The sequence below is a fragment of the Diabrotica undecimpunctata genome, chromosome 6 (genome assembly GCF_040954645.1).
Source record: "Diabrotica undecimpunctata isolate CICGRU chromosome 6, icDiaUnde3, whole genome shotgun sequence".
In the NCBI taxonomy this organism is placed as follows: Eukaryota; Metazoa; Arthropoda; class Insecta; order Coleoptera; family Chrysomelidae; genus Diabrotica; species Diabrotica undecimpunctata.
This window is the reverse complement of record NC_092808.1, coordinates 43,032,219-43,054,981: the sequence shown is the minus strand read 5'-3', so window position 1 is coordinate 43,054,981 and position 22,763 is coordinate 43,032,219. Positions and strand designations below refer to the sequence as shown.

Genomic DNA, 22,763 nt, shown 5'->3' with positions numbered 1-22,763 from the left:
AGAATATTCCGTTATAGTGTCATCGAATGCCATAGTCTGTGAACTAGTGCGCATTTCGATACGCGTCGCCCCGCCTCGAATTTTTCCATTGGCTCTTGACCTTGAAATCCCTATTTATCGCTCGAACGGCACATATAAATATTGGCGATTTTCAGGTCAGTCCCTCACGGGCTCTCCGAGAGCTTAGTGCTCTCGGGGCTCTGCTTCCTGCATTTATTTTCCATACTCTGTGGCTGAGATATTATTTAACTACAATCTGATTTTTTATTTCGACCTATATTTTTGTCATGTAAGAAATATCTTGTCCTTTTTAAGACAAGCCTTCAGAAGACCACAACCTGATGCTTTATTTCGACTTGGTGTACCTTTGTCATGTAAGAAATATCTTGTCTTTTTTAAGACAAGCCATCAGAAGATAAATATTTACAAGTCCATACCCAGTAAACGGACTTGGGTAGAGGAGCTCTCGACTGTGATCTTCGAAGCCCTCTACAGAGCACCCGGAGATAACAGACGGTGTATAGACCCGTATTTGTTCCCCCGAGGTGACATGGCGCCCGACAACGTGGATTATTCCGAACCTGCGACCCAGCTCGCTTTACAGAACGCAACACAGCATTGACTTCAACATGGGTTGAAGTCAAGAGAACAATGGGGAGAGCCACGGAGTGTCTATACTCTAACACTCCGCCATCGAGCTCTGTAGCAGTCCTGATGCCTTCCGTGTGCCAGGTGTCTCAACGAGTCAGCCTTCTTCGACGCTTGAAGTCTCGGAAACTACGGAGATCCTGAAGTAGCCACAGTCCCTGCCTGCCCTCCCCGAAATGTGGCGGTACCACGGAGGCCCGGGCAAACTCGCCTACGAAACCCCAGGATAAAGTGGATGGGAACCTGATTGCAGAGAAGAAGACGGACCGCTGAGAGAAATGGTACACCGACCGTGGATGGAGCCTACCACAGAGAGAGATGCAGTAACATCCAGCCCCCAGGTTCCAGATAAGTGTTGTGTGAGTTTTATAGACAATTCTTTTACTTTACTTTGTATTTTTATACATTTATTTTCTTGTGTATTTTCACATGTATTTTCGTATTTTTATTCAATAAATATTTTTCCCAGCCGCAGAGTCTCCAGAGGAGGGGGGTGTCATCGAATGCCATAGTCTGTGGACTAGTGCGCATTTCGATGCGCATCGCCCCGCCTCGAATTTTCCCATTGCTCTTGACCTGGAAATCCCTATTTATCGCTCGAACGGCACATATAAATATTGGCGATTTTCAGGGCAGTCCCTCACGGGCTCTCCGAGAGCTTAGTGCTCTCGGGGCTCTGCTTCCTGCATTTATTTTCAATACTCTGTGGCTGAGATATTATTCAACTACAATCTGATGTTTTATTTCGACCTATATTTCTGTCATGTAAGAAATATCTTGTCCTTTTTAAGACAAGCCTTCAGAAGACCACAACCAGATGCTTTATTTCGACTTGGTGTACCTTTGTCATGTAAGAAATATCTTGTCTTTTTTAAGACAAGCCATCAGAAGATAAATATTTACAAGTCCATACCCAGTAAATGGACTTGAGTAGAGGAGCTCTCGACTGCGATATTCGAAGACCTCTACAGAGCACCCGGAGATAACACATTTTAAGTTATCTGCCACAATGCCGCTCTCCCCGGGGCTGTTTTGATTTTTCATATCTTTTATAATTTCTTCAATTTCTTGTCCTGTGGGCTTTGGTATTTTTTCTATGACTATTTGAGGTTTAGGAACATTATAATTTTCTTCAGTAGTCACTCCGTTATTTAGCACCTCTTCAAAATATTCCTTCCAACTTTCACATATTTGGTCTTCGTCCACTATTAGATTTCCTTGCTTGTCTTTTACATTTATCGTTCTTTCCTGATACCCAGTTTTAATGTATTTTACCTCTTTGTAAAATTTTTTATTTTACATTTTCTGTCATTTTCTTCAATAAGCTTTACTTTTGTAGTACAATAAGCGTTTGATAAAACCACATTCCCAACTATCACCCAGCTTAACGCCAGGAATGTTCCCCTGGCCATAAGCGAATGGATATTCAGTATGCTCTCTAATAGAGCAATAAGCATAAATGTAGAAGACGTTTCTGTTAGAGGCATGGTTACGAGGGGGTGTCCACAGGGAGGGGTGCTATCACCCCTACTCTGGAACATAGTTATAGATACCCTGGTTGACCAACTCAGCAGCAACGGTTTCTACACAATAGCCTATGCAGACGATATTGCTGTCCTGCAAAGCGGTAAGTTTGAGAACACACTATGTGAGAGATCACAAGTTGCTCTTCAACTAATAGAAAGATGGTTTAAGGAACACTCATTATCTATAAATGGAAAAGAAAAATCACGGGCTTAATACCCCCAAAGATTCTAAACTACAGTCTAAATTTTTCTGACGAGGTGAAGTACCTTGGTATTACCCTTGACAGGAAGTTAACATGGAACTCACACTTAGATGGTAGAGCTAAAAGAGCATATATTGCCTATGAGCAGTGTCGACGAACGGTCGGACGCACCAGGGGCGTCACGTTCACGGTGATCGCCTGGGTCTACACCGCTGTCATTAGGCCAATGCTAACTTACGGAGCTATTGCTTAGGTACCAAAAGTGCTACAGGCAACAGCGATTAGCAAACTAAACCATATTCAGCGGATGGCTTGCATAAATATAACAGGTGCCATGAAAACAACACCAACTGCTGCAATGGAGTTGATCATTGGCATCACGCCTCTAGATATATATGTCAAAGAGGTGGTGCTAGTGACAGTGATGCGACTGCGCTCAGCTGGTGCAAACCTTGATGTAGGAATGGGACAATTGAGAACTCGTTTCTGGCGGGGAGAGCTGGATGCGTTACCACTGCTACACGCAGGCTGCGACTCAATTGAACCAAAGTTTGTCTTTAACAAACCCTACAAAATTGAAACAAGACAGTTTATGGAGACAAACGTGGCAAATGCCTATTGCATATACACCGATGGCCCCAAAATGAAAGAGGGCTCAGAATGCGGGATATACTCCAGATCACTAAACCTAAGAATAAAGTGGGGTATGGGCAAAAATGCCAGCGTAGTTCACACAGAACTGACTGGTATCTCCATAGCCGCAAAAGAGATAACCCAAAAAGGTATAGCAGGGAAAACTATAATGATCTGCACAGATAGTAGACAAGCGCTACTAACCTTGAATAGACCACGTGTTACATCAGGTTTAGTAATGGAGTGTCACGAGTCACTAACTCAAGCTTCGGATGGTAATACCATCATACTGAGGTGGGTTAAAGGACACAATAAGAATAAAGGCAACCGCATTGCTGACCAATTATCTAGGAAGGCGGCAGGCCTAAGAATCTTAGGACCTGGGGATCTTTTTGGTTGGTCAACTACAACAATTGCAGAAATTGTCAAATGTCACTCCCATACGCGAACCGTAAAAAGATGGGAAGAAGGGAAAGGATGTAAACTTGCCAGGGTAACACTAAGTAACCTTGAAGAGTCAACATCAAAGAAGTACTTGGGAATGACCAGGAAAAATCTACGTTTGGCAGTTGGTTTTTTAACTGGTCATTGTCAACTAAGCAAACACCTTCACACACTGGGGCTAGCAGACACACCTCTATGTAGGAAGTGTGAACGAGAAGACGAAACTGTAGAGCATGTCCTATGTGAATGCCCAGAGTTATCGTTAATACGAGAGTACGCGTTCGGCGAGTCCTGACCCACAGCTGCCCACATAAGAGAGATGTCTTCTGGTGACTTGTTCACCTTCCTAGAAATGGCAGGATGGACAATGAGCTAAGGGTGACAGCTCTCTGGGAGGATGCACAATGGGTCAATTGTGGCCTAAGTACTGTGAAACTTAACTCGCTTTCCCTACTTTACAGATACAGATACTAAGCTTTACTTTATCATACATATAATTTCGTTTCCGCTCCCTTAGGCTTTTCTTTACTTTTTTTCGTTGTTCGGCATACCTTTCAAGGTCGTCTTATTTTTGCGATCGTAAACTTTTAAAATTCAAATCTGATCTTATTTTTAACTCTCTGTTCTACATTCGTCATCATCAGTGTTTTTTTCTAAATATTTTTGTTCTTGGTATGTTTCTTCCTTTATAGTGTTTGTCATTTTCAAGAACTTTTGTTGTATGTTACTCACAGTAGTACTATCTTGTTTGACGTAGGTTTCTTGTATATCCTTTTGATAATCCTGCACTACCTCAAATTTTCGCAGTTTTTCAAAATTAAATTTACATTGCACTTTCTTTTTCCGGTTATGCTTTGAAATTTTTGCTTATCTCATATTAATAGTAACCAAAAAATGATCTACGTCAGCCCATCTGTACGTTTTCATATTTGTTATTAAATTGGCGAATTTCTCTTGTATTAAGATGTGGTCTATTTAATTAGTTTCATTTGATCCCGGAATGTTCCACGTTCCTTTATATATATATATATATATATATATATATATATATATATATATATATATATATATATATATTGTTTTTCCTGAAATGCGTACTCATTATTTTCATCCTGTTTTCAATTGCGAATGTAATCAATCTTTGGCCATTATCATTTGTATTCATATGTTTACTTTCCCCCCCTGTTATGTTTTTGTATATATCTTCTCTTCCGATCTTTGCATTGGCGTCGCCTATAATAAATTGTAATATCTTGTCTGGGCATTTCTTCAGACAATGACCCTTGTTCTTCATAAAATTCATCCTTCACTTCTCCTTTTTCTTCTGTTGGAGCATGTATATTAGCGATATCATGTCCTTATTTCCTTTAATTCTAATTGCACACATTATGTCAGATTTTGCTACGAAATTCCTATTATCGTTTTTATTATCGAAAATGGTTTTGTTTGAGTTTATTTTAATGCCCATTTGCTCTCCTACCTCGTGAATACGATCAAGCAGAATTTGGAGACCTTCAATACTATCTGACAGAATTACTGTATCGTCTGTATATCTAAAAATAATACTGAATAATATTGAAGAACTAATTGTTAACTACACATTGAGGTTTTCAATCCTCCCTATCAACTTTGTTGTACGGTTTTATTTGTACACATTTCATCAGAGGGTTCGCTATTGAAATTTCATTAATATATATATTTAAACTTTGGGCATCTATCTCATCAGGATAGTGTCCTTATTACCTTATTAATACATTTAATTGAAAGACGAAGTACAGAGTTACATCTCTAGTTGGCAAGTAAATAACCTTTTTAGGTAATCATTAATTTTTTTTCTTATATGTATTATTCGTAAATTCAGATAATCAGGGATCAATTGTGTATAACCACTGAATTTTTTTTAGTGTATAAGTAACTAGGTTAACTGTATACAAATGGTGGTGGGTAGTATAAAGTATTAGACTGTATATATTTGGATAGGTATTAAATTTGTTATGAAGACTAAATATTGCAATTAATACCTGTTTTTCTTTTAATTTCAGCAAGAAGGGTATACAGCTTTACAACATGTCTTGGAAGGTATATGTTAATACTTTCCTGGCACCCAATCACATCTGAGAGCAACTTCCATAGTTTATCAGTTTCATTTACAATATTAACATATATATATATATATATATATATATATATATATATATATATATATATATATATATATATACATACAGGGTTACGCAATTGAACTGTTACCAACTTCACATCGATATATCTGGCAAATCAATAATGACGTCAAAGTTGGCCTGATAATACTTTAGTATGTTTATAAGCCGTCAAAAGCATTTGCATTTAAGTTTTATACATACAACAAAAGTTATTCGCAATGGAATTTAAACGTAATAGTGTGATTGCGTTATATTTGTCTGAAAAATTACAACCAGCTCAAACACCTCAAAGCTATGCAAACGCTATGGTGGTATACGAAAAAAAAAACAGCAACATCACCTGAAACGGTTCGGAAAGTGAAGGCTCGACTTGAGCGAAATCCACGTCGTAGTGGTAATCAAATGGCCAAAGAACTGAAAATATCCCAGCAAAGCATGCAACGAATATTGAAAAAGGAGCTCATGTTGTAGCCTTAAAAGTTCCATAAAGCACGCCATCTTACACCAAAGCAAAAAAAAAGTTCGACTTGAAAGAGCAAAGGAGTTGTTACGCCTGCGCGAACGTGGCGAATTTCCGAACATACTGTTCTCTGATGAAAATACTTTCCTATTGAGCAGTTCATAAACTCTCAAAATGATCGTGTTTACTTGACGGAACGCACCTACGAAAGTTTGAGCTTACGAACGGCCACCCGAAGTAATTTCCCATCTCATGTAATGGTATGGGCAGCTATAACCGCCGATGGACGCTCTCCAATCGTTTTTATTGAATCTGGTGTCAAAGTCAATACAAGATATTATCGGGAAAATGTTTTAGAAGCTACTTTAGAGCCGTGGGTACGCAAACATTTCGGTTGTAGAGCATGGACGTTCCAACAAGACTCGGCACCGTCTCATAAAGCTAGTGTGAACCAGGAATGGTTAAAAAACCACGTTCCACACTTCATTTCATCTACACATTGGCTTTCGAATTCGCCAGACGCAAATCCGATGGACTATTCCATCTGGTCCATTTTGGAGAGCAAGGTAAGGACTAAAAAATATTCCAGTATGTATGCGCTGAAGAAAGCAATTATGCGTTGATGGGCCAAAATACCAGAAGATCACATTCGTGCAGCATGCAACTTGTTTTTTGATTGTTTGAAGGCCATAGTCATGGCAAAAGGTGGCCACATCGAGCTAAAGTAAGTGGAATCTGAAATTTTGATTATTTTCACCCATTTTGTCATGTGAATCAATAAAATAATAATTTCCCACAAAAAAATTATGGTCGTTTAAATAGGTAACAGCTCAATTGCGTAACCCTGTATATATATATTTTTTTATCAAAAATATTCGATATTACTATTTAATTTCCTAAATTTTTTTCCTCGATTACTGTATTAGGTACTAAAATACAGTTGTTCGTTCATAAACCGTGAAACATAAATATATATTTTAAAGAGAGTATATATTACATTCAGTGAATATTTATTTAAAAACTGTTTACGTAACTTGCCTAATATCGGTTTCAACATGTACACTATCCTAGTTTATTATGCTCTCCCTATGCAAATTTGGTCACACAAGCATTGTATACCTAAATTGGAATGTGCACATTAAAAGTTCCTTGGTATAATAAATGGTTTATATACTTTCTGCGTTCAGCGTCTGTCCAGTAAATGCATTTAAAGTTAGGTAATAAAGCTGTATTAGGGTAACAAACTCATATTTTTAACAAAGTAAACAAGTTTGATATTACTGTGTGCAAGTTAAATAAAATGAGAGGGTCAGCGGCTCTATTAATATAGTTAATGCTGGCCAGTGACTTAGTATTTTTGTCTCTGTTTATTTTTCGAGTGTTTCCAATTTTATTCTTTAATCTTTTCTCTATTGTATTGGCTAAAAAACTCAAGTTCCTTTATCAAAAACATTGCATGATGTAGTTATATTTAATTAATTAAAAGGATTAATATGAAACAAGGACAAACTTAAAAAAGGTAAAAGTAAGATATTTGATTTTGAATGTTAAAAATAATCGATGCATGTTATTTGTATCTCAAAATCTTTTTCCTGTTTGAGAATTCAAAACAACAATATAAGTATTAGTAATATTAATATAACACGGAGAAATGTAATAGTAATATTAATATATAATTAATGTACACGGAGAAAAAAAGAAGAGTATGGACGTCTTAGAAGAGAGGAAAAACGTATCCATCGACGTAAGAAGAGGGAATACGAACAGAACACTCTCAGTGAGATACAAAGTTTATTCGATAAAAATGAAACGAGGAAATACTACAAATCCTTAAATATTAGCCGTCGAGAATTTAAACCACGATTAAAAATTTGTAAAGACACTAATGGTGAAATTATACATGATAAAAACTCAGTTCTTAACAGATGGGCACAACATTTCAGCGAACATCTAAATATAAACGATATTGAAGGAGAGTACAATATAGAAAATGAACAAAATATACAACGTCAACTACACAGTGAAGACCCAACAAGAAGAGAAGTGTCAAATGCGATCCTAAAACTCAAAGACAATAAAGCCCCAGGAATCGATGACATCTGTTCGGAAATGTATAAAAAAGGTGGTGATCAACTTTTTGCAGCAATCCATAAACTAATAGTACTTATATGGCAGAATGAATGGGTACCAGAAGAGTGGCTGAAGGGAATAATATGTCCATTGCATAAAAAGGGGGATCAACTGGAGTCTAAGAACTATAGAGGCATTACTCTGTTAGCATCTGCGTATAAGATCTTCGGCAATGTATTATCTGAAAGACTTAAACATTTTACAAAGGATATTGTTGGTCAATATCAATGCGGATTTACTGCTGGAAAGTCAACTACACATCAAATTCAAGCACATAAGCAGATTCTAGAAAAGTCACTAGAATATAACATAGAAACACACCATCTCTTCATTGACTTCAAAGCAGCCTATGACAGTGTGAAAAGAACTGCATTATATAATGCAATGATAGACTTTGAAATCCCACCTAAGTTAGTTAAGTTGACCCACCTAACAATGCAAAACGTAAGCTCATGCGTTAGAATTGAAGGAAAAAACTCTACGCTCTTTGACATTAATAATGGTCTAAGACAGGGGGACGCGTTGGCGTGTCTGCTCTTTAATATTGCCTTGGAAAAGGCAATCAGACAATTAAATATTAGAATGAATGGAACTATTTTTAATAGATCGGCGCAAATTCTCGCATTCGCTGACGATATAGTTATAGTGGGCAGAAGTATGAGAGACATGGTGCAGTGTTTTACAAGGCTTGCGGACGCAGCAAGTAAATTAGGACTTGTGGTAAACGAGGAAAAAACCAAATATATGTTGGTTTCTAAAAACCCTCGAAATATCCAACAAAGAATTCAAATTAACAACCATACCTTTGAGCAAGTCAAAGTATTTACATATCTTGGATCGCTAGTAAACGCAACAAACACGACAAGCGACGAAATAAAAAGACGAATAGCAATAGCAAACAGAACTGTTCACGGCATCCAGAGACATTTAAAAAATAAAAATATAAAACGTGCACTAAAGCTTAATATATACAGGACCTTAATAAGACCAGTTTTAATATATGGGGCTGAAACGTGGATCTTATCTCAAAATGATAAAAGACTTCCTGGTATTTTTGAGAGAAAAATTCTTAGAAAGGTTTTTGGGGCCGTAAATGAAAATGGGCTATGGCGTCGAAGATACAACTTTGAACTGTATCAGTTATACACCGATCCAGATATTGTGAAATTCGTTAAAGTGCAGAGACTTAGATGGGCTGGACACATTGCTAGGATGTCAGATCACGAATACACGAAGAGATTAACATTTTCAAAACCAGAGGGCACAAGAAGCAGAGGACGACCACGAATGAAATGGATTGATGATGTGGAAGAAGACCTACAGATTCTAGGGGTTAGAAGATGGAGGGAAGTTGCCAGGAATCGACAGGAGTGGCGACTTCTTTGTGAGCAATTTTAATGGTTTCTATTTGTATAATTAAATAATTTAATTTCATTAACTTATGTTTTAGGTTATGTAGGTTACTTTTATAATTACATTTTAGCAAATAGTAATTTTTGTTATTGGCCTCTACCTTAGGATTTTATTATAAATAATTTAGAGGAGAAGCCTATTATACGCTCAAGAGTAAGAAATTATAAAATTGATGACTGCACTAATGATGTTGACGATAAGGATGATGAAGGAAGGTCGACTAGTAGTAGTAGAAAACAATCACGCAGGGCTATGTCTTATTTCTATTATCTTTGTACTTCCAAAAAGAAGTAAAGAGTTTGTAAAATGTTTTTCCTGAATACATTGTGTCTTTCACATCAAATAGCAAAAACTGCATTTTCCAAAGAGATATAAATATTAAATATAATTGGCGCAAATCAAAGAGGAAAAAATGTCTGTGCTACAAAATTATCTGACAAAATAAAACAGTCAGTGATGGATCATATTAATATGTTTCCGAGGGTAGAAATCCATTATTGCCGAAAAAATACACAGAGGCAATATTTAGATTCAAATATGAATATTACAAAAATGTGTGATTTAAATAAATAAGACTGTATGAATAAAAATATTCAACAATTCGCGAAGTTGTCAATGCCTTTATACAACACAAATTTTAACCTTAAATTCTTAAAATCAAAAAAAGGATTTGTGTGACCTACGCAAAGTACATAAAAACAGCAATGAATATGAGGGAAATAAAATGAAAGATTTAATTGAAGACCACTTAAAGAACGAGATGCTAGCAAGAGAAACAAAAGAAAAATCAAAGAAGATATGTGAAAATGATGATACCTATTTTGCAGAAGTTTTTGATATGCAACAAGTTCTTCAAAAAACCCCATCTAGATGTATCTCAGTTGTATTATCGTAGAAAGCTTTCCTTTTACAATCTGAGTATTTATGATCTTCATAAAAAAACAGTTATTGCTACATGTGGGATGAGACAAAAGGACCGAGAGAATCCAATGAAGTAGCTTCCTGTGTTAAAAAATTAGTAGAAGAAAAGGCTCTGAAAGAAAAACAAAAAATGTGTTTTTTTTTTCTGACAAATGTGGGGGATAAAATCTCAATAGAAATGCTGTCGTAATGTATAAAGATCTAGCTGCTAAACATAAAATTAAAATTTCTCACTTTTTCTTAAAAAATTGACATACCCAACACGAAGGTGATAGCAAAGAATATAGACGCTTATATAAGCGTCTATATTCTTTGGTGATAGTATACATTGTTGAGAGGGCTTTAAAAAATGTTGCTATATATGTGCCAAGTCAGTGGTAATTTATTGCACGAACAGCATGTAGAAAGGTTCCATTCAATGTTACTGAAATTGATGAATTTTACGATTTTGTTGAATTCAGAAAACATACTTGTAAGGCAGCGGCGGCTCGTGGCCTAAAAAAGTAGTGAAGATGAGGAAAGCTTGCCGGAGCCAAAAGGAGTTTTGGTACCTACTTCGCGCCCAAATCTCATAAAAAATTCGTTAAAAAAAATGTTTAGAGTTTATGGCCTTAATAACTTGAAAACAGTTTTTCTTGTTCAGTTCTGCTTGCCTGGGGTATTTTAGTTCTGAACCTCGACATTTCATTGAGGGTTTTTTTGGCGATTAAAACACCACGCCTGGGGTTGCTGAGTTTCGATTCAGCCGCCTACTCTAAGTCAGATGCTGATTGCAGCCGACCACTCTGGATCAGACGCAGATGTTTAAAATACTGGTTGGTCGACTATGTAAAAGAACATCCCTTTTATCTTCATTTTTCCAATGCCTAAATGGAGTCTCTAATATATTACACACCAAGTCATTAATTTAGCCACCATTTAATATAGTCTTCTGCAGGTCATCATGAAGGGTAGAGTCGATGGCAAAAAGGGAATAGGTAGAAAGAGGAAATCATGGCTGCGAAATATTTGAGACTGGACAAACATGACTGTAGACGATTTATTCCACGTTGCAAAATACAGAGAAATTTTTAGAAATGTGGTCGCCAACCTCCGTTAATGGAGACGGCATAGGAAGAAGAAGAAGAAGAAGAAGTCATTAATTGGATTCATGTGTCTCTAAAATTATTTTTGTCCAAACGAAATCCACGAGAACACTTTATATCCGAAATCCGAAACAAACGACAGAGAAATGTATTAATAAAGTGCACTAAACAAATAAAATTAATATTGTGACTAAACTAAACTAATAAATACTACAATATACACTATACTATATAAAAATATCTATATAATGGACTAAATTTCAAAATATTGTCGCTTAGAGAAATTTCCGAAAAATAGGAATACCAAATACACATCCAACAGTGGGTGAAGACGAATAATATATTTTTAAGCGGAACTGCACGTACCGGTTTTCTCAGCTGTCACTAAGCATGGTATATTAAACGACAAGTCACTAAGGATAGGCTGACGTCACGTTGCCATGGCAACCGTGAACGCTGATGCACATGGATTTTGCATTTCAAAAATTATATTCACCTCTTCCTGAATCCTATTATACACAGCTAGTGACACAGGTCAGGACTTGACCGTCAAGTACGTACCGCTAATAAAGCTAGTTGTCTTTTTTATTAATTAAAAGAGAATAAATAATTGATTTCAGAATTTAGATAAAATAATGTTGTTTTCGTTTTTTATTTATTTGTCTCAATTTAATTATATTTTTTTGGTGAACCTCACCTTCACCTACTTCACCTGGCCGGCCGCCGGTGTTGTAAGGAAATGGACAAAAATGAAAATGAAGGAAAGGTCAATTGGCAGAAGGGAGCCCGATCACCCCAATGCTGTTTTTATAAAATACAATTATGATGATGTGAATTTTATCAGCATTAATACTAAGCGTAACACAAGAAGAAAAACTTGTCAGTACCTAATGACTTGCAAATGTTAAATGCTGAAAGTTTACCTATTAGTACAAAGAAATTAGAGAACTTGAAATATCTATGTAAATGATTGGTCGCTCCGACCATGTACCATGACTTATATTTGAATTTAAAATCATAAGGGAACTTAATGAAATCACTGTTTTGATAATTTATTTTGTAATCAGTAATATATTAGAATATTGTTAGTGTAGAACTAGCATAAGTCCAGATAAGCTATTTCTGCACTAATAATTCTGATGCAGCACTAGTCTATGTCCACCTAATTTTTTAGTAAAATAATGAAACAAAAAAACTAGTTTTATAGTAATGCAAAAGTTTCTAAATTAATTGAAAAGTATCCACAAAGTAAACGTTAATGTTTGAAGAACAAAATAATGGAAAACCAAACTTCTGAAAAACAAATTGCTTTCCTGAAATTTATCATTTCAGACATAGACTAGTTCTAATCCAAACAAAGTTTGTTAATCATCCAAAATGTCTTCCCAATAGTGACCAACTGCAAAGTTATTTAAGACTAGTTATCAAACAGTGACTTTTCCGAAAACATTTGTTACTTACAAGCGTCGTTACTTTATAATTTTTAACTACTTACTGCCTTATTATTAAGTAAACAGTATATTTAATTTTAAACTAAACGTAAAAATTGAATTGTGGCCATAAACAAAAATAAAATGGAACGAAAAAGTTTATCAGAAGAGCATAAATTAAATTAAATGTAAATTATTCACTATTAAGCTTTATTTTTATTGAAATATAAGAACTAAATTATTTATAAGCAAAAACTTGATATCGTCTAGCTTGAAAAGATCAAAATTACATGTTTATAGAGTTCTTAAATTACGAAGAAACTGGCATCAGAGAGAAAAGGACGTCTCATAATTAACAATGTTGTTCTTTTTATATTCATTGAAACAACTTACAGAATACGTTCAATTTCACGGTGTGTTCCTCCACGCCATTTTGTACCAAATGATTGGATGCTCTGCACGTCAGCGATCGGCCGTTGTCGAGTCTGGTGGGCACGAAGGAGAGAATTGAAGTGGTGGAGTTTCCATCTTCGGAGTCCTATAAAAAAAAAAAGGTTGGAAGGTGAAACTAAAGTGCGAGGATCCATTTGAGAACGAATTAAGACATCGAGAATTGGAAAATCGCTTTTACTGCAACTGTGAGGGGCAGTAAAGTAAATTTTCACGCTACTCGTATTCGTTAAGGTAGTTATGAAATTGGATTCCGATATCTTTACTTAAAGTCTTTATATTTTGTTATATACATTTACGAAGATATATATTATACAAACGAAAAGCGTTTATTAAAGTCTGACCGGGACCTTTTGCACACAAAATGACATTTTTCACGAATTTGTTTTTAAACTACTTTAGCCGTTTACTTACAGAATCTATAATCACTAATTTAAGCCTTTTTGTCGCCAACGGTAAAATATATCAAATAAAGACAACATTATGATGAAAAACAGTGATTGATACTAACTGGGATTTTTCCGTTTTGACAATGTTTTACTTGATTAGTTAGTTTGCTTAGGCAGTAGTTATTATTATTATCCAGATTTAGCCATTAGGCTTTAACTCCCTCGAAGGGGAAAATTGACTTATTTCAGATACCTATAGTATCAAAAGGATTTAGCTCTGGTAGAACACTTTTCATGTTATCGAGCGCTAAGTGAATTGGTATGCTGAAATATGTCCCAAAAACTTCCATACATATCTGGATGTCAAATACCAGCATATGAATGAGCAAATACATAGAATAGTCAGAACAACTAGAAATGAATAGCCTTGAAAACAAGTCCTACAGTACAATTGCCTTCCTAGACGTCTTGCAGGCATTTAAAAAGGTTTGGGATGATGGTCTAACTTCCAAAAATAGGTCACAGCTACATTATTCCCTGGGGTCAAGAAAATAAGCAACAAAAGCACCCTGTTTGTGAAACTTAACCGGCCAAGAACTTGACAGTAGTTTTGAGTAGTATGGACGTCTGTATGAAAAACCTATATGTTTCCTGGATTTGATTTTTTGGACTTATTAACAAATTATTGTCAAGAAACGGTATATTTTTACTTATCTCCTCCGTCAGCAAAAATTAAAGCATTTTAAACAAATTTAAGACTAATAAACTTCTTTGCACACAGTGGAAATGTTCATCTTACAATGTCGGACTTTATCTCAAGTACGACAAAAATTATTTTGCAACGTTTCATGCAAAACAATAGAAAGAATAGAAAGAAGGCAGTGCTACATGGTTTTTATTTCTCATTTAATTTTTTGTTAGGCAATATTCTTGCTGGTATCTTGAGAATATCACATCTTGCAGAATATACGATGGTGGATTGATATAAAACTTGCCTTTGTTAGAAAAACCAAGTTTTTTGGAATTAAATCGATTTATTTCTCAACATAGTCCCTTTTTAGGTCGATACACTTAGTAAGACGATGTTCCAATTTTTTTATCCCATCCGAATCGTACTTTTGTTCGAGCTCTTCAAAATAGGCCGAAGTTTCAGCAACGACTTCATCTTTGGTTGCCAAACTTCGTCTTCCGAGCCATTTTTTTAGGTTTGGAAACAGGAAAAAATCGCTAGCGGCAAGATCTAGTAAATAAGGTAGATATTCAACCAATTCATAGCCCAATTCGCCGATCGGTGAGCCGGTGCATTGTCTTGGTAAAAGAGCCATTTTTTGAATTCCAAAGCGGGGCGTTTTCGACGCAATTCGGCATCGAATCGATTCAATAATACTGCGTAGTACTCACCATTGACTGTTTTTTCCCTTTTCCAAGTAGTCGATGTGAATGATTGTCAATTTAATTTAAGGAAGACAATAAAGTTTTTTTTTTATTTTGAACTCTGTCTCTGACTGTCTAAAAGCTACCCGGATAGTGACTCCCACGAGAGGACGTCACAAATGGCGCCCGAGCAGAAAAATACGTTTTAAACAATAATACCGACCGAATTCCGAATTTTATTTTCATGAGACAGTACTACATTTCAAATTTTAATCAAAGACAGGGTGATTCACAGTTCAAAAATGACAGACGCTCCGGAAACGTCGAAGATTAGTTGGGTGTACCTATTAAAGAAAGACGAACTTATAGCCGAATTAACAAACAGAGAACAGCCGACGGAAGGGAATTTCAGAGAGCTAAGAGCGATATTAGTTGCGATCATCAAGGCAGAGGAAATAGAAGAAAACCAGATGGAAGACAAAGAAAGATGGAAATAGTACGCAAATGGGGGTTACACTTTGACGGTTCAAGAGACCCAATAGAATTCATAGAACGGTTGAAAGAACTCCAGACAGCTTACGGCCTACAAGACACCCACGTTTTACAAGCTCTACCAGAAACATTAAACGGGAAAGCATTACTATGGTACAGAAACAATAATAAATATTGGAACGAATTAAAAGACTTCGAACAAGATTTCCGCAATTTCTTCGTTTCCTCCGTTCTCACACAATCTCTGGAAGCTCAAATCCGGAACCGACTCCAACGAAACAACGAAGGTGTAAAAGACTACATCATTGATATTCAAACAATGATCAGAAGACATGGTGAATTCAATCACCAAGAAGAACTAAACAGGATATATACCAATATGAACCCGAAATACAAGTTGTATATAAAGAGGCAAGACGTATCGTCAACACAGGACATCATCAGACTAGCGGAAGAATATGATATGGTCCAAAAAGAAATATATAACAGAAACAATACACGGTGTGACTGGACACAGGCAAATAGTCGTAATAACAAAATACAGAATTTCGACAGACTTGTTGTTGGAGATGCGGCCGCAGAGGCCACAATAGAAGAAACTGCAGAGCTATCGCTGTACTCTTCTGCAGCCATTGCGGAACCCGAGGAACAACTTCCAATAACTGCCAATGTAGAAACCGACCGGAAAACTCCAACAGGACTGGACAAGAAGGAGGCAACCCAGTCAGCATTTAGAGTCCTCCCTAACAACCTCCAGCTACGCACACTATACAGATCAACGACCCCACACAACGATAACGTTCAGCATCGGTAAAAAGTTAAGAGCACTAATAGACACAGGAGCCCAAAATTCATTTATAGGACAAAAAGGTAAAAAAATATTGGAACAATGTGGAACAAAAAGCGACAGAAAAGCTTTAAAGATCACGCTGGCAGATGGAAAAACCAGCAACATAGTAATCTGTTTTACAGCAAAATGTTCCATAGACAACGTAACGATGAGTCAAAGCCATCACCGTTAAACCAGCGTGCGCGCGAACCAACCCATGAAGTAGGAGTGTATCGACAGTAGAAAGGGCAAAACTAATTACACAGCTCCGCTATATAAACCGCAACATTTCCTCATAGAGACAGAATCGACAGGTGTTGACTGAAGGTTCTCTTCTTCCCTACCCCGGCTTGTGGACGTGTTGAGTTCACAAGTTGTTCCGTCTCCCATACCGCCGCTATCCGAAAAGCGTGTTGAGCTTTTCACTACCCGTACTCTGAAGCAGTCGTGTTGAGACTGTCGAGGAGTGTCCTATTAATCCGAATCACTTAAGGGGCGTGTTGAGTTCCTTTCCTTTCTTTGTACGTATCGTCCGCTGTTATTAAATCGATACAACGTTACCGTAAAATTTCAAATACACACTCACTTGCCGATAAGACTAGTTCCATATGACAAGGTCAAACTTAATTTGAATAAATAGGCCAGGTACTGAGAAGGTTAAACCAAATTGTAAATATGTACGTAAGATTTTTGTCAATTTAATTTAAGGAAGACAATAAAGTTTTATTTTTATTTTGAACTCTGTCTCTGATTGTCTAAAAGCTACCCGGATAGTGACTCCCACGAGAGGACGTCACAACTTTGCCGGACGAATGTGCACTCATTGCCTTCTTCGGCGGCCCTTCGCCGCGTTTGCGCTACTGTTTCGACTGTTCTTAGGTTTCCGGTGAGTAATAAAGCACCAAGGTTTAAATCGGCGAAAAAAATCCTTCGGATCGCGCCGTATCATCGCCAAAAGCGTCTCCGAGGTGGTAACATGTTTTTGCATTTTATCGATTGTCAGCAAACGCGGCACCCATCGCGCGGTAACATTTTCATGTCCAAATGATGGTGAATGATGTTGTATACGCGTTCATAGGAAATGTTTAGTTCCTCTATTAACTCGCGGAGCTTAATTCGACAATCTGCCATAATCATGTTATGGACTTTGTTGATAATTTCCGGCGTGGTGACTGCATTTGGCCTCCCGGGACGCTCATCATCAAAAACACTCCTACGACCACGAACAAATCTAGCTTTCCGAAATTTTACTGTTGCTAATGAAGGTGCAACCTCACCATAAACTTCCTCCAGGTTGGCTTTGATTTGCACATTCGTTTTACCCTTTTTGTGGAGGAACTTAATCACCGAACGCTACTAGACTTTTTCCATTTCTCCGAAAACACAAATGTTGCTTCCTTTTGACAGCTGTAAAAACCAAACTAATTGTTTTTAAAACTTAAAATTTTGACAGAGATGTCGTGAATGGCAAATGACAACACCGAAACTAATTCGATATCAAGTGGCGCCATCTATCAAAAGCTAGTTTAATATCAATCTATCCTCGTACTTTAGGATCAGCATTGTTTATTTTGACCGAACTTATAAGAATATACTAAAATAAATTAGGTTAACCTGGTACGGACATGTCAGAAGAGCAGACCAAAATCGGTGGATAAATAGAATAACAGAGTGGAGCCCGATAGGAAGAAGAAAGATAGGCAGACCCCAAAGATCTTTCAGAGATGAAGTGGACGAAGCAATGAGTAGAAGAAACCTACAGAAAGGGGACTGGCTAAACAGGAAAAATTTGAGAAAACAGTTGAGTGAAGGAATATAGTGAAAACTGTGGAAATACTTGTATATATATATATACTAAAATAAATAAATTTCACAAACATCCCATTTTCTTTATTTAGTAAAAATCGGACTTCAAAGGGTTAACTGAATCGTCCTCAAAGCTTCATAGTGTTCACGAGAGGACGACTAAAACATGGCAGAAAGCTTGTAAACACAATTAAAATAAAAAAACATCGTATCTGGGCCACGTACTTCAAACATTAAATACTCTTTTCTGCACGTCATCATCAAAGGAAGAGTAGAAGGAAGAACGGGCTTGGGAAGAAACAGAGGAACTGAGGAATATCAGAGATTGGACCTACCTCAGTGTTGAACATATTTCACGTTGTAAAAGATAGGAAAGCGTTGAAAGAGGTGGTCACCAATCTTATTTAGAAGACGGCACAATAAGAATAAGTACCCAGTAAGAAAAACAAAATTTGGGTAATTTACGTTTTGAGAACTATTCCCAAAGTGGAAATCGAAACATCCAAATAAACATATTTTAGACTAAAATTGTGATTAATTCCCAGTAAAAATAGTAAATTGTATTAGGATTATACAAGAAAATAGCTTCAGAAAAATATTTAGAAGAATTGCTTAAAATATTTAGGTTTTTCTTCTATATGTGCTTTTCAAAAAGTCCTGTGTGTGTACTACGTGTGTATATACATTGTTTTCATAAAATATTTTACAATTTTGTGTTTCTACTTATAAACGTGTACCTTTTGTGTGTTGTGTACATTAAGTATACAACAAAAATTTATTTAATTCATTTTTATAATACACGAAACCAACATTTTTTTTTCCACAGTTTTGAAAAGAAAGTAGTTTACCAAAACCGTTTTCATAACTTTATATCTATATGCACAGCAAACTATAATTATCCTGTACAAACAAAATTATAATAGTAATGTACATAAACAATTATTTTACAAAAAATTTTCCAATATTCATGAATATCGTAAACTATCGCATAGTTTCCAATATCAATGTTCTGGATCAAACAATTAAGCGCCAGAATTTCTATTAAACCATATGGGATGCAAATATCAATTATTATGTCGTTCTATGTAATTTAAATTAATAAGTTAGTGTAAGTGTAATTAAACGTACCGAATACGTAGCGTTATATTTCGGCGGTAATAACTCTTTACCGTCCATAATCCAGGTTATTTTAGCCGGTGGTCTCGACCCGAAGCTTTGGCAAGGTATGTCGTATTTCCTGTCTGCCGAAAATGGATTATTGCTGATTAAAATCTCCACTGTAAGGGGACGAACTGAAACAAAAAAGAATTGTAAATACTTTAAAAATTCACAAAATTTATTATAATTTATTATCACACTTTATATTCTTTAACTGAATCAGCTAAAGAGGGGAGAACTGTTTGTCTAAAGTTGATCATTCAAAATTGGGTATATGTTCCTTTATTTGTAAATGTCCATAGATTCTAACAAAGATAGCTTAAGGATTTTATTTTTAATTTGAAGAATTTGAAATTGGTCATTAAAAGAAATGATTATGATCTAGAAGGTAAACTGCGTACATATAATCTGTGTTTCATTTGACAACTCTTTTTTGTTCTGCTATCCGCTTGTTAAAAGTTCTACCAGTTTGACCGACGTAAGTTTTTGGGCAGTTGCCAAATTTAGGTTTGTATACACTACTATGTTAGTGATTTCTCTTTTGGTTCTTATTGTTCTTAATATATTTGCCTAAGTTGTTGTTTGTTTTAAAAGTTGGTGCTATTCCTCTGATGGTGGAAATAGTAATTTTAGGGCTTTCTAAGGTAGTTTTTAATTTTAAATTTTATTTATTGTTTATTCGTTGTACCCGTCATTTACTACTATTTGCTTATTGATATTTAATTCTGTCTCGAAGTTTTTTTTTCAGTGGATGGAAATGGAAACATGGAAATTTCAGTTATTCTATGTAATACGCTATAGTAGGCTGCCAATTTATGTTGTGTATAGTCGTGTTGATAAATTTTTTTTATTGGGAATATCCCGCATCAACCATAGAAGGTTATTAGAGGTGGTACAATATAGACTATAACATATTATAATAATTAATATAAAATATAATTTATAAAGTTTTTACAAAGTGGATTATAATTTAGAATGTTTCTTGAATTATATACTTATATTTGATTATACAATTTCGTGTTCTTTAAAAACCTAATGATTTTGTCACAGTTCCCACTGTCTAAAACGCACTTTATATCACTTGGTAGTCCAGTTGCTTGCTTATCTTTCCATTTGATACAATTGACAGTCTATAACAATGTGGCCTACAGATATATTGGTGTCACAGGCGTAGCATATTCTAGGAGGTTCCTTACTTAGTAGGTGTTCGTGCGTCAGTCTGGTATGTCCTATTCGGATACGATGTAGTACAACCTGGTCCATTCGCTTTACTAAATTTGGTGTTTTCGCTGATAGATCTGGGTTCGCTTGCCGCAATTTATTATTTGGTAAGAGTTGCCATCTTCGTAACCATAAGTATTTTGTGTACTTATTGATGCATTTTTTCATATCTGAGTGAGAAATTTGGTTGGTTCTATCATCGGATCACTCCATTTTACAAGCTTCTTTGGCCATTTGATCAGCTATCTCATTTCCTGGTATCCCCACATGAGATAGTATTCACACAATATGTAGTTGTTTATGATTATTTTGTAGAGTCACAAGGTATTTTTTAATCTGTTCTAAAATCGGATGATTCAGATATATTTTCTGAATTCCCAGGATTGCACTTAGGGAATCTGTGAATATTACTGTCATGTCTTCAGGTCGATTAAGAGCTTTTTGCAGCAAATTCAGCAAAATATATTGAGTAGTCCTTAGGTAGTGGAAACTTGAGTACAGAATCCTCTGTGACAATGGCGGATCCTACTGTTTCCAATTCGGGTGTTTTTGATGCATCGGTATAAGCTAGTTGACAGGATAAATATTTATTTTTAATTTTGTAGAAGTATTGGAGAAAAAAAAATGAAAGGTTATTGTACTTAGTATAAGTTGACAGCTCTGTGTTACAATATGGAATTTTTATAGTTAAAGGGGGAGCATAATCAATATTGGTATGCATAATATCCGGAAATGTGAAGTTGCTAATTCTTTTGCTAAATGATGGTCGAGGATTAGGATTTTGTAATTAGAATGAATTTTATATTGTATATATTTGAATATTAAATTCAAAGTAGTCCTGGTTTATGCAAATTTCAAAAGGATGTAAAATTTCAGATGTAATGATTGGATTTATAATTTTATGGTCTAAAAGGTTTTTTACTGGGAAAAATAGGATAACCTCATCAATGATTATTAGTACATGTGAAGAATTCAGTGTTTTTAATATATTCAAAGTATAAATAAATAGGTATCTTGTGATAGGTAAGAGTTCACGGGTTAGTATTTTCTCCCTATGAGGTCTTTCGAATAGTGTGAGTTATGTTTTTGTCTAAGCAAACCAATACGTGATACTTTTTAGCCTATGTCCTCTTTCCTAGTCCTCCTCCTTATTCCTCGAGCCCTTGTCAAGGCGTGGTGGATCTTTCTCGTGATCTTTGGCCTTATACCTTTCCTTCCTACCATGGACTACCAATAGTTCCATGGTCTTTGTTCTTCTAGTTATATGGTCCAAGTAAATTAGATATGCTCGTTTTACTTTTTTCAATAGCCTGTATTTTATATGAGTTTTTTCCAGAATTGCCAAGTTCTAGTTTTATGTTTTGTCCAGGTCACCACGCGTAGAAATACTGATCCCTTATATGGAGCCTGTCCGGGGGATAGTTGTTTGGCTTCTTGTAATCTTCGGTTAATCAGTACTTTTGTTTGATCAACCCAACGGTTTGAAGATCTTTTAATAGGTCTTTTTCTTTCAACTCTGCCCTCAATTATTAGTTTCTACATCGTACTTGTTCTGTGTAACGTGTGAACAAACGTTTAATCCTTTATATTACCTCTCTCATAAAATCCATCGTAAAAATTCTGTGCAACCTATGTTACTATCGATTAATCCTTTATATTCCCACCCTCTCATAGAGTGAGATATCAGATGAGATTAATAATCCCACATAAGTTAGTATCTATTACATAGAGTCTCAGATTACCTGTGATATCTTGTAGGACAAACGATGTACTACAATATGAAAATAGTACTATAATACACTCCATTACAACAATTTATGACAAAAATATATAAAATTTATACTCAGAAGATTATTTTGGTAAGTGTTATTTAATTATAATTTAATGTAAATTAGGTCGGAGCGTTTTCTTTAAATCTAATAGTTAAATTTTATTTCCTTTATATTCAAATTATTTAAAAATAATTATCTGTCCAAATTATCGGATAAT

General features: G+C 35.6%; 1 protein-coding gene across 1 annotated transcript in view; it reads right to left on the bottom strand.

The window, feature by feature from the left end:
- LOC140444316 (nephrin-like) overlaps positions 1-22,763 on the bottom strand; it is a 368,578-nt gene that overhangs the window by 252,790 nt on the left and 93,025 nt on the right. The window contains exons 3-4 of the mRNA XM_072536066.1: positions 19,524-19,687; positions 13,449-13,593 (exon numbers count right to left, since the gene is read on the bottom strand). Coding sequence (XP_072392167.1) covers positions 13,449-13,593; positions 19,524-19,687 — 309 coding nt within the window. The remainder of the gene's footprint in view (positions 1-13,448; positions 13,594-19,523; positions 19,688-22,763) is intronic.